This window comes from Seriola aureovittata, chromosome 19 (assembly GCF_021018895.1).
Source record: "Seriola aureovittata isolate HTS-2021-v1 ecotype China chromosome 19, ASM2101889v1, whole genome shotgun sequence".
In the NCBI taxonomy this organism is placed as follows: Eukaryota; Metazoa; Chordata; class Actinopteri; order Carangiformes; family Carangidae; genus Seriola; species Seriola aureovittata.
Window position 1 is genome coordinate 19,367,698 of NC_079382.1, and position 12,380 is coordinate 19,380,077.

Genomic DNA, 12,380 nt, shown 5'->3' on the forward strand with positions numbered 1-12,380 from the left:
GGCAGCTCTTGTTTACATCATATAGGCACCAGAGTGGCACCACTGCACCACTGCAGAGCAGGTTCCTGTTGCTGAGCTTGCCCACACACACACACATATACACACACACACACACACACACACACACACACACACACTCACACACAAGTAACTCAATGAAACAAACACCTAAACCCCCCACCCCCACCCCAAGTTTGTGAGTCTGACCAGAACACCCTGTAATTCTACCTCCAGCAGCAGCAGCAGCCAGCAGGCCGGTCCACAGACACACCCAAGACCCCATTCTCCTGCAGGCACTGGAGCAGAAGTACAACCGATAGGTCAAATCTTTTTTTAGGTCACAGATGGTTGACCCTAAACCTCTTCTTACTTCCTGGTTTTTTTTTGTCTAGGAGCGTAAACCGTCAGTAATGTGCACATTTCTTGGCATGTGATTGGGCCCACGGCTGCAGACATAACTCATCAGGTGGTGTTTGCATTGACTGACATGGAACTACATGGACCATGCACGTGTGTGTGTTTGTGAAAGAGAGTCTGATGGAGGGGTGACAATAGTGTGTTATTGTATTGCGCTCTCTCGCTCCTCTTTCTGTTATGTGCATGTTTAAACATTACTGCGTTACTGGTGCCGCATCTCGACTGTGGCGTTGTTAAAGTTTCTGGGGGGACGTTATGAATCCTGGATTTACTTTCAACTATTACAAGCATATTTTCCAAAGTGCTGACACCACAATATTCACATTTCAGTCATTTTTTAGTGAAGCCTGGGTAGAGTTGAGGTTGGACGAACAAACAGCAACCACCACGACTGAATGTAGCAGGCTGAGACGCCTGTCAATCAAGCTAACATGACTCAAATTATTACGTAATAAATCGAATGAATTGTAAAATTATACACATTAGTACACATTAGTAGAAATACACTCTCAAAAGCCAGTTGAGCTGTGTAATGGCTTTGTATTGAGATGAGAAGTTGGGAGGGTTTTCCCATTGGTTTCAATACAAGCACCGTTTTCTTGACGCTAGTGGCCATTAAGGGAACTGCAGATTTAACAGTCACTCCACTGATTTTACCATTTCTGTTGTCATGGAGACTACTCCTCAGCCAGCTAAAACAGTTGTATAATGTCTTTTGTTTGATTTGTCATGTCTGAGAAAATAACCTTGATGATGTCATCATTATCTCAGCAGAAAATGTATTCTTTATCATTTAAATAATGGAAAGTATTACAAGCTGGGAGTGTGAAGATTAAAATTTTGGGCATTTACCAGACAGGGAGAGGGATCCGCTATCAAGTTGCACTATGGGAAATGTAGGATCCTGAATTTTTGGAGATTGACCTATACTCAGGAGTAAAAGTCTTTCAGCAGTTAGTTTCAGTAGTTTTGTATTTTGCTGTAACACCTTGCCAGGATGGCTGCTGCTTGGGTTCTGTCAGTGCGGTTGTTTTTCTGCAAAATAAAACCACATTTCCCATAAAAACCCAAGTTTTCTCTTTACCTTTTTTTTCTAAAGAGGATACCGGAAGTGTTTTATTGGTAAATGCTTCAGTGCATGCTGCTGTAAAACTGCTGTAGGATTTTTTTTTAAATTATTATTATTATTTTAAAGTTTATACACATAGCTCGAAATGAATATAGTAGTTTTAGAACTGTTTTCAGCAAATTTAACCAATGTCTAAAACTTCAGCCTGGAGCATAGAGTCTCTAAGCCTCCACACAAAGGACAAATGAACCCACACACCTGAAACTTGATATGGAAGCATCTTTGAGTGTTTATACATTTCTTAACAACATCCTAAAATAAGCAGTCGGTGTGCACGTGGACACACAGGCTTGCGTGCTGCCACATAAAGCCTGTCAACGTCAGGGCAGAGCTGTCTGTCTGCAAGACGTATGACTTGAAGACTTCGCAGCACAGCCACAAACGGAGCACAGTCTCATCCTGTGACAAGACTTGTGATTAATGCCTAGCAACAAAGTGAACCACAGAGCAGGAAGTGGACTGTGGTCAAACAGCAGTTTCAGACCAATATTGTGATTCTTGATCTAAATTCTGAGGGTTTTAAGGAATAACTTCGTTAACTGTGTATGCATGACAGGAAACAATCGAGTTACTGTTTAGGTGTGTGTGTGTGTGTGTGTGTGTGTTGGAGCACGTGTTACATAATGAGGTGTGTGCATACAAACAATTGAATGTGGGTGGGATGTTTGCGTTTCAGTGTGTGTGTGTGTATGTGTGTGTGTATGTGTGTGTGTGTGTGTGTGTGTGTGTGTGTGGCACGAGTCATTACGCTGTAATTACTATCCAATTAAAAGAGGGCCCACCACAAACAACAAACACACACATGCATTGAAACACACACTGGCAGACAAAATACACACATGCACTCCTACACTTATTCACTTCGCCCCAGCACACACACATGCATACACACATGCACACACACACACACACACACACGCCAGCAGGCAGCGTGGCAGCACCTGTTGCAGTGTGTCCTCATGTCTTCCTGCACTGCAGTCGCAGCTCATTTCATCTCACAGAGAGAGACTCTGTTTGGACTCAGTCACGCTGAATTTATCACTGACAATAGCCAGAGATGATTGTTTGTGTAGATGTTTGAGTTTTCTGCTAATGATTGAAGCAGCAGAAGAACTGAGCTCGTTCTTTGTGAAAGTAAAACATTCAAACACCGGTTCTCTGTAGGCTTGGGCTCACGGTTCAGAAACACGCCTTTTATTGGGTTTTTGTAAAGAAATGATGTGTTGTTTAAAAGCAGATAGATGAAATAGAAGGAAACAGACTGAACACTGGCAGCGATTTGATTTATATCACTGAAGTTACTTTGGGTTTTCATGCTGCAGTGCACTAAATTTATGATCTCTTCTTACTGGACAACAAGCGTTCCCTTTTAACCTTACTCATATCTTCTAAGTGTATGACTGTGATTCAGATACACTTTGGCTTAACATTAATTTGTTTAAGTAGTTTTTGGAGATTTGCCACGAGACAGCTGGGAAACAAGCTGGAAAACTGAAGATGGAGGTTAATTCTTCCAAGATTAGTGCAAGCTTACAAGTACACGCTGAAATGTACAGCAGTCTGAGTGCATCTGTTTCCCCAGCAAACGTTTTGACTTGGCACAGTGGGAAAAACATTCATTCAACATTCATTCTCTATGTAAAAAGAAAAAAACCTTAAATCCTCATGCACATAGATCACAAAGTTTACATCATGCAGACCCTGGCATGCAGCTGCAGCCATGTTGATGTGCTTTTGTAGATACATATGGTCTGTACATGCAGTTGGAGCTGCTATAAATATTGGGCTGCATGCAGACAGACCCTCTCTATAAATGGATATATGGGTATGACAAAATGTGTTCTGCATTGACCCATGAATACAGTTGCAGCCAATCATATGCTGCAGTTAAGTCCTCCCAAGAAGCCTAGACCCTCTTATTTTGTTCCATTTGAAAAAATAAATGTCTCAGACCGAAGCTCAAGGCTTTATACAAGGAACTCGATCTGTAAGCCAGTGCTTTTTTGGGACTCTCCAGGTTCAGGTCTGGTAGCAGAACTCTACAAGTTAATATGGTCCAAAAACAGACGTGGACCAGTTCTGTTTGTACTACTTGTTCACACAATATACATTTGCTTTCTAAGTTGTATTTCTTAAGTATTTCTTATTTGCTATTTTCAGAAGGTTTTTAAAATAAAAAATAAAAAATAAAGTCCTGAGAAAATAGTAGAAATGAATGTGTGGATTACAAAAAGTTATATTAATCCCCACACAACTAAGCCCTTATCATCCTGAAGAAAAGCTTTGTTGATACAGCAAGTTTCACAATGAATTCACATCCAGTCCTTCACTCAAAAAGATAATGAACGTCCAATTTTCTTCCATTATTCTGTCTTAACACCAAACTCACTGACAATCCTCATTTGACACAGCAGACAGACTTCCCCCTCTGTTTACAGGAGTCTGAATCACCTAAGCTCAACTGCAGCCTTCCTGCTTTGTGAGGAGACAAAGGGAAAGTCTTTGTCCATGAGCCTCATCTGACTCACTGAGCATGGTGGGACCATGAGCTCCAGCAGCTACTGACACAACTACAGTCAACATATCAGTGTCCTAACAAAGGGGCACCAGAGTGACATCATGATTACTGGCATGAAAACATCCACCCATCCAACCATGACACTTAAAAGTACGATGACAATAATAAAATATCCTCAGGGCCTCATTTTTAATGACTCGATAAACCCATGTAACTGTATTATCTTTCCTTTCATGTCTCTTTGTTTACTTGTAAAATCAAAGTATGTCTTTGTTGTGACAGATAAGACTCCATGACTGACATGAGTGTAACGGGGTAAACAATAGACAGCTGAGTCCCATTTCTTTCTTCATCCTTGCACCTAAACTCTTTTGTGCTGTTCATCCACAATAAATGACTTACACACTGATCAGATGTTAAATCATAAGAAGAAAAAATGTCTTTCTAGGTTTAATTTTTACAGTTAAACATTTTAAATAGTTGATTTGAAGTTCAGAATTGGGAAGATGAAAAAAAAAAACAGGCACTGGCCCTTTAAATGAAAAACCTGCTGGAGGAGTCCTTAGAATAAATAACAAAACAATCAAATGTAACGCACTCACCACTGCGGACACACACGTGGCAGGCATCGTCCTGATTTAGAAAGTACAGGTGAAGAGGATCACGCGGACGTCCTAGTCCAAGTTGTCTGCTGGAGAAACACTTCTCATCTCTAGATGTTTCTCATCGTCATCATCCTCCTCCTCAGCTCTACCGGAGGAGAGAAGCTGAGCCCGGCTGTGATGCAGCGTCAGTCTCAACTGCAGTGTTTTATAGTCTGTGTCTCCAGGTGGACCGGTTTCAGATAGTACGGGATGAGGGCTTGGTTCAGAAAGAACGCTGTGGTAATTCCCATAGCGATAATGGATGAGGGCCACACTTGGATCGCCGCCTCGCCCCGTCCAGGCTCGTCAGTGTGCAGTGCGGCTCTCCGTCCGCGCTGCAGAGCACCACAGACACTGCCGCGGTGACGTAGACGCGGGGAGGCGGGAGCTAGACGCGGCTCAGCCAACCGCAGCCCGCAGAGAGCCACGCACGTGTGTCGAACCCCGACTGTGTAGTGGGAGGGGGGGACATGTGTCTTGCAGGTGAACCCAGGTTGAGGCCCACGAATGACATGTCCTTGATGGAGGCTTTAGGACAGCGCTTTAATACTGAACTGCACACACATCCAAATGGAGCTGTGTGGGATTTGGGAGGTGAGTGCTGCGGGAAAAAAAGTGCTCTCAACACCAATCACTCATACAGAACATATGGACATATGGATATCCGCTGTATTTAACCACGTTTTACAGCTGGGATCTGTAAACTCAGCCTAAATGGTAGTAATGTGTCGTTTTGTGTAGCAGACCTCTGAATGTAATCAGCTCAAAATCATGTTTATGAGAAGTTATTATAAAAACAGGAGCGGTCATAAGGCATCAAGGTGAGCTGTTACAGAGTGATCTGCACAGAACATAAGAGTTAAAACCTTATAAGTAGACTATAATGGATTTTTTTAAATCTCTGCACTCAGTTATTTTCATTCCATTTGTTGCATTTTAACTCGTCTAAACAAAAATCTAACTTTATGTTGGCACATAGATCTACAAGTTACAGTTTTTGTTTTCCATGTAATCATCATAACCCTTTTATATTTGAGACCTTTGTATTGATGATTACAGTCGAAGCTCAGATATAAGCCGGATATCCTCAGAAATAATAAGTCTAAGTTCTAAAAAGACAATTCTGAAATTTTTGATATAGCTTTCTGTAAGTTTTTGCTATCGCTACATAGCTAATGTTAGCATTAGCAGCTGTTTACTTACCAGTCTAGAGGAAACGTTACAAGTTCATCATCAAACTTCATTCCTTTACTCGCAAAGAGCTGTCTCCAATGGAAAGCCGCCCCTTTTGATTTACTTCTATTTCTATCACTTGTTTTCTTCTACTGAAGTTAGCACGCTAACCAGCTAGCTCCAGCCCAGTCACTTTCCAATACCGAGTCACTGTTTAGGTCCAGCCTGCCTTACATAGCGCTGCTCAGAGGACGTATTCTAACCTCTTGTAAACTTACTAATGGCTCTTTACACAGAACCAAAACATTTTTTTATTTTCACAGAGGCTATAATAACACATTCCTAATATTCCTTGCATCATGTAAGACAACTTGTATTTGCACTGTTTTGTTGTGCAGTATTGTCTCACTGTCTGACAGTGCTGTGACGCAACAACAATTTTAACAAAAGTGTTCGTTCATTCCCACCTGATGTTACCTTAAAACTTAACAGCATTATTGTGCTTTGTTCCGAATGACTTAAAATTAAGATGTAGTCCAACAAGTAATAACAAGTGGCCAGTATTTGTTGGTGAAGTCAAAGAATAACGTTAAGCTGTGTGGTGTAATACCTTTTAGGGCAGTAACATAAGATAGTGGGTTCTGTATTGTGATTGTCACCACTCTGCTGCTCTGCAGGATTTTGCAGTGTCCTGTGTCCTGATCTGTGAGCTGGAACAGTCCTAGTCATTGATTAATTATGTTCACATCTACAAAAGCTCTGTGGAATAGGTGCTGGGTGAAAAAAAAAAAAAAAATCAATGAGAAAACGATAGAAATGTATCTCCATACAGTGCTGCAATTAGACTTTTATTAGTGACCTTTTGGACCAACACTGATCTTCTTCACGTTGGTCGAAGATATAAGAAAAAAGTAAATCCAGTGTCATGGAAAGTGCATTCCCTTTGCAGCAATGAATACACCTCCCAGCTTCATTGGATTACCCCTTTAAATCCAGGTAACAGGGCTGTAATGGCTTTCTGAGCTCGTCTGTGCCCCATCACACTACCTGATGGATACAGCCTGGTTTCTAGGACAGCCCTCACGCAGGGCTTAGTCATTCCATTATGACAGACTGTCATTCAGTTTCCCCCAAAAGAAGCATCACGGCATTGTTTGTGTGTTTGTCTGTTTAGAAAGAGCTCAGTAATGAAAGTAATGAACAGCATTTTTGATCCTGTGCTCTAAATTTCTGGTTTACAAATGACCTGCAACCTTATTTGTTGAAAGGAGGCAATTGATATCTCTGGGAGGGATTTTTATGTAAAACACTGATGCAGTGAGCTGCCCTCTGACCTGCTCTAACGTCAGTTTAATAGTGAACATGAGAAACAAAACAGGATTTTGGATTTAATTTGAAGTGGCAAAGAAATCAATATTTCACCATTTAGCCAATTTAGCGTGAACCTCCATTAGGCTGCATTTGTGTGTTAAACTAAAAGGCTACAGAAACAAAAATCCCTGTTAAGCCCAAATGGTTTGTTTGTGAATGTAATATTCTTCTATTGTCTTTGCCTGAAATGTTATGATGCTCGTTTTACACACAAAACATCATTAATTGATTTTATGGCCACTTGGAGGCAGCACAACCAGCAGTGAAAGCATCAGTAAATATCATAAAATTCATGTAGCAGGTACACGGAGGTTCACCAAGGGTCCGCATGTACCTACAAATTTGAAATCCATGTGACAGATGTTCTTATTATACTCCTTCTTCGTTTGGCAGCCACTATGGGGGATACTTACTCATACTGACTTTCTACTACAGCATATGCCATAGGTCACTGATAGTTGGACCATGGTCTGGATCCAAACCCAGACCAGTCCTATCCAGACCTGGACCTAAACCCTGTAAATTACTGAGAATTATTCAATTTTGCCCAGCACAGTTTTTCCAACTTTCATGGCACTGATCACATGATGCTGTTCAGCCAATCATTGTGACTGGAGTCAGTGATTGAGATACACACAGGGGAGCGACAAGACTATAGACAACACTGGAGAAATGAGTGGTGAAAGTGGGATATTAGAGGGAAAGAATGAGGGAAGGACTTGTTAAAACTGTCCAAAGGTAAAAAACGTGCTGAGATTTTTAATTATTTAAATGGTTGAGACTGTTAAGATGTGAAATGGAGTTAGCCGGGATGAAAAAGGGAAATTGAAGCCACACTACAACCTGATTTTCTTTGAAATGAGAAAAGAACATTTAATTATTATTAGAGAAGTTATTTACGATTATTATTGGAGATGCTTCGGACATTAGCTTGAGGCAATTTTGCCCAACTGGACCTCTTTGAATTTTAATTGAATACCCCTGGCACTTTCCTGGCGACCTCCCTGTGAAAACTCCAGGAAACCAATACATAATGAAATAATTAGTGAGCTTTAGAAATAGATGTGTTTAGACCCTGTTTCAAGTCTTTATGCTGAGCTAAGCTAATCCTCCTCCGGCTCTAGTGTCACAGTTACCGGACAGATTTGGGAGTGGTATTGATCCTTTCAGTTAACTGTTGGCAACCAAATAAAAAACTTACTCATCTAGTCATTTAACAAATTGGTTTTACTTGCCCAAATTTAACCCAAATGCAGCCACGCAGCTCGCAAAAAAATAGGTCATATGAGGAGAGTTTGGAGCAATTGCAGGGACCTATTTTGTCGTTGATGGAAAAGGTCAAATCAAATGGCATCTGAGGTGTTTGCAGCAAAGATCCATGACGCACAGCCACCTGTAATTGGTTCAGGTTTCTACTGGACCAGTCTTTCATCGTGTGGTATCAAGCACCAACTCTGGGAATGCCACCCTCCCATATGTGTCAGTGGAGCAAACATGGCGGCTTGAGCCAGCCACTCAGTCATCTGTTCCATGCAGTCAACCTGTCATCCATCTACTTACCAACATGCTGTCGAGATATCCAGACACAATGTGAGCAGCGCTCTTGGCCCGTCAGGCTGGCCCTTAGTAAACAGTTTGCATACACACAAGCTGGCGTGCTCGTAGCCTCAGACGTTACTGCAAATAGCAGCAGCTGATAAAAGAGTGGAGCACCATCTGCCCTGCACGTGGAGCGGAAAAGAGTGGACACGGAGTGGGCGAGGGAGGGGGGGGGAGAGAGAGAGAGATAAAGGGATGAAACGTGCCGCTTTGCTTTTGCTGGTGGGGGAAAACTCAGTAGAAGTGGGTCAGTGACTCAGTCGGATGATGGGGGAGGAAGAGAAATCCATGTAAAACTTCAAGAATTAAGCCAATTCTTTTAAATACTACACCTCGGAGTGGGAAGGTTTGACTAATGAATGCCAAGAGAAAGACACAGAAAGCAGAGAGCAGGATGCTGAAGGTACAGTGCATATACAGTACGTCCTGCCCAGCACTGGAGCACACTCCTGCTGCAGAGCTGGGCTGATGTTCAGTGGGCCAAACAGCCGCTGCAGGGCCACACATATCCTCAGACTGCAGTTACTAGGTGAAGTTGCCTTATATAGAACCTGTGTAAAAAAAACAAAAACAAGCTACAGTGGAGGAAAGAGGATTGGTCTGTGCGTTTGAACAAGTGAATAACAAACTGAAAGGAAGAGGGCATGTGAGGACACACCTTGACATAATGACCTTAACCTTAACCTCATGATCTTGAGGAATCTTGGTCCAGTATGCAAATTACACAAGAGTAACGTGGAAGCATTAAACCTTCACATAGAGAAAGAACAGACTTTGAAGTAGGAGACATCTTGTCTCCTGTAGTTAAACGTTTGAAATAAAAAGCATTCACGTGTTTTGCATTTCTTAACCAGATAACTGAACTATTTTGTGGGGAAAAAAAAGAAAGAGAGAAAGAATGTCTCCGTCAGTATCGCCTTATATGTGACGTGGTACAACTCTCTATTCATTCTGTGAATTCTGCAGATGGGATGAGATGATCAGTTTATAGACAAAGAGAGGGAGAAAGAGAATCTGTCTGTTAGGTTTCCTGGCAGCAGATACTTTAAAATGCTAATTAAAGGGTCTTTACTGCTGCAGGTGAGAGCATTATGTGTGTGTTAGCATTAGGATTGAGACTGAGTGCTATAACACAGGATGTGGAGTTTTTGATAAATTCCCCCGTCCTACTCACATGCTAACTCCATTAGCAGTGGATGTTTAAATGTAAATGCAAGTAACATTTGAGATGAGCGGCACTTTTCTCTTATTATATATAATATTAATCTTCACAGCACGTCTCTGCAGGGTGTCTGCTGTAATCACTCAGTTCTGTGGTGGAAATATAACTTCACTGTTCGCAGTAATTACAGCTCTCAGATATTGAGACAAATAGATGTCTGCCAGTAGGTGGCATTAAAAGTCACACATTACTTACGGCCTCTTTAAATTTACTGGTCTGTATTAACAGTCACTGTAGTTATAAGTTCATTAATGCTGCGAGTTCTTTGGCAGTTTAAATAAAATAGCCAAACAGACTAAGTTCATAACTTACTCTCTTAACTTCTCTACATCCTCCAGAAAAGCCCACTTGTTTAATAATCCAAACGTGTCCATATGTAAACTAATCATCACTTCAGGTGTGTATCTTAGTGGGACACATTTGTGTAATGTATTGTATTTCCACTTCAGTCCACTACATGTACAGACAAAGGTTCATTTCTGCTGTAGCTGAATACAAAGCTGCCACCCAGGATGTAAATAGAAGAGGGGTCCTGTAGAGGTTTGTGTTTGGACTGCATTCATTTTAATGACTTGTTTTCAATGCTCGACTCCCTCTCAGATGACCCACCTCTCATCAGTGGGTCAAACTGACGCTCCTCAAAGGTAAATACATTAGAGTTTAAGTTTCAGCAGCAGCTGTGAAGTGGAGTTTCCTGGTAACCATCCAAACTCAAACACAAATGTCCAACACAGGAGGCCTAAAGGCGTCAACTGCACCACTGTGTTCACCGACTTCATTTACTGTAAGATCACACAACTTCATCAAAGTCTATATTAAGACGTTCCAAGGTGGAGACGAACTTGTTTGTACAGTGAGTCAGTGGGTGGCACAGGTTTCCATCCTCGCAGAGGTACAGTAGCTCGATGTTTGAAATGTTAGCTTTGGGCAGAGTCTTGTTCAGACTCTTCATGTGCAGCTGCCCCGTGGAAACCTTGTGCTTCCTCATGTAATGAATAACCTTTTCAAGTTTGAGCACTAACCAGCAGGAGTTAGGGATAAAAAAAAGGTTTTGACCTCGGTCGAAATGAATCATGTCAGGAAGCTACAGTGACATTGTAACTGTCAAAAGGCCTTTTTCACGGCAGCAGACATTTTGACTTGTCATGGAAAAGCACAATTGTAATAACATTAACAATGGCTCAGTGTCCCAGGAAGCCGTGGCAGTGTGACAGTGAGCCAGCACGAACAATACCAGGAAACAGCGGCTAAGGTAGCTGCCCATACGCACCACAATACTCTTATCTTACAGTCACATATTATTATTATAATTTCTGATACCGTAAGATTGTGTAAGGACTTTGGATTTTAACAAAAACAGTATTTAGATTAAAATGTTCTCACTGTAAAAACAACAGTAATATATTAGTTTGTTTTTACAGAATTATTAGGACATTTACAGGCACCTACAAATGTGTCACAACACTAATGTTAGCCTGAACTCTGCTGGAGAAACTTGGTTATTACAACTTTAACACAGCAAACTCCAGTCCTGTATCAAGACACTTCATCCTTATCACACAGGTCAGCAATAATAATGGACTAGTTCCACAAATGGAACAATAACACTGACAGCAAGGGATCGTTTATTGACTTGATTAAACTTATACCTTGTTTTATCTTCCATTGGTTTCACAGTTTAATTAACTTTCCACACAATTATCCACTGAAACCAAAGTGCTGTGACTCGCTGTCCTGACTCTTTTGTTTTATTATTTCCTTATTCAGTGGCGGAAAAAGTTTTCAGGTATTTTTACTCAAGAAAAGTAGCAACGCCACAGTGTGACAATATTCAAATACAAGTAAAAGGGTTAGTGAAAGTACTATTAAAAATATCATCACATAATATACGTTCCAAAAGTCAAAGTACTCATTATGAGATTTGTAATATTTTATATATACCTTTTTTTACTTTTATTACATAACTAATAAAATTCATTAATCACATTAAAGTATTAATGTAAAATAAGATCATAGGTACCTTTAAATTATGTTCAACTAAAGTAAATGTGGACTTAGTCGTTCTCACTTTTCACTGACATGATTGGACTGAATGCAGCTCCTTAACTTTGAATTCATGTCAGTGACACGTTAAAAGACTCAAACAAACTCTAAAGATTTAAATCATCACCAGTGATTCTGTGCTGACACACAGACCCTGAACACATCTAAACACTAGGTGGCGCTAACAAGCAGGTGACAGGTTCCACATGCTGTGTTTATTTTCTTTAGGAGATATTTCAAGACAAAAAAACAGTGAACAACTGA

The 12,380-nt window shown here is 40.9% G+C and overlaps 1 protein-coding gene across 1 annotated transcript in view; it reads right to left on the reverse strand.

Moving 5' to 3' along the window:
* tnfrsf21 (tumor necrosis factor receptor superfamily, member 21) overlaps positions 1-5,054 on the reverse strand; it is a 43,164-nt gene extending 38,110 nt beyond the window's left edge. The window contains exon 1 of the mRNA XM_056405340.1: positions 4,667-5,054. Within this exon, the coding sequence (XP_056261315.1) occupies positions 4,667-4,693 (27 nt within the window). The 5' untranslated portion in view covers positions 4,694-5,054. The remainder of the gene's footprint in view (positions 1-4,666) is intronic.
* Positions 5,055-12,380: the final 7,326 nt, after the last annotated feature.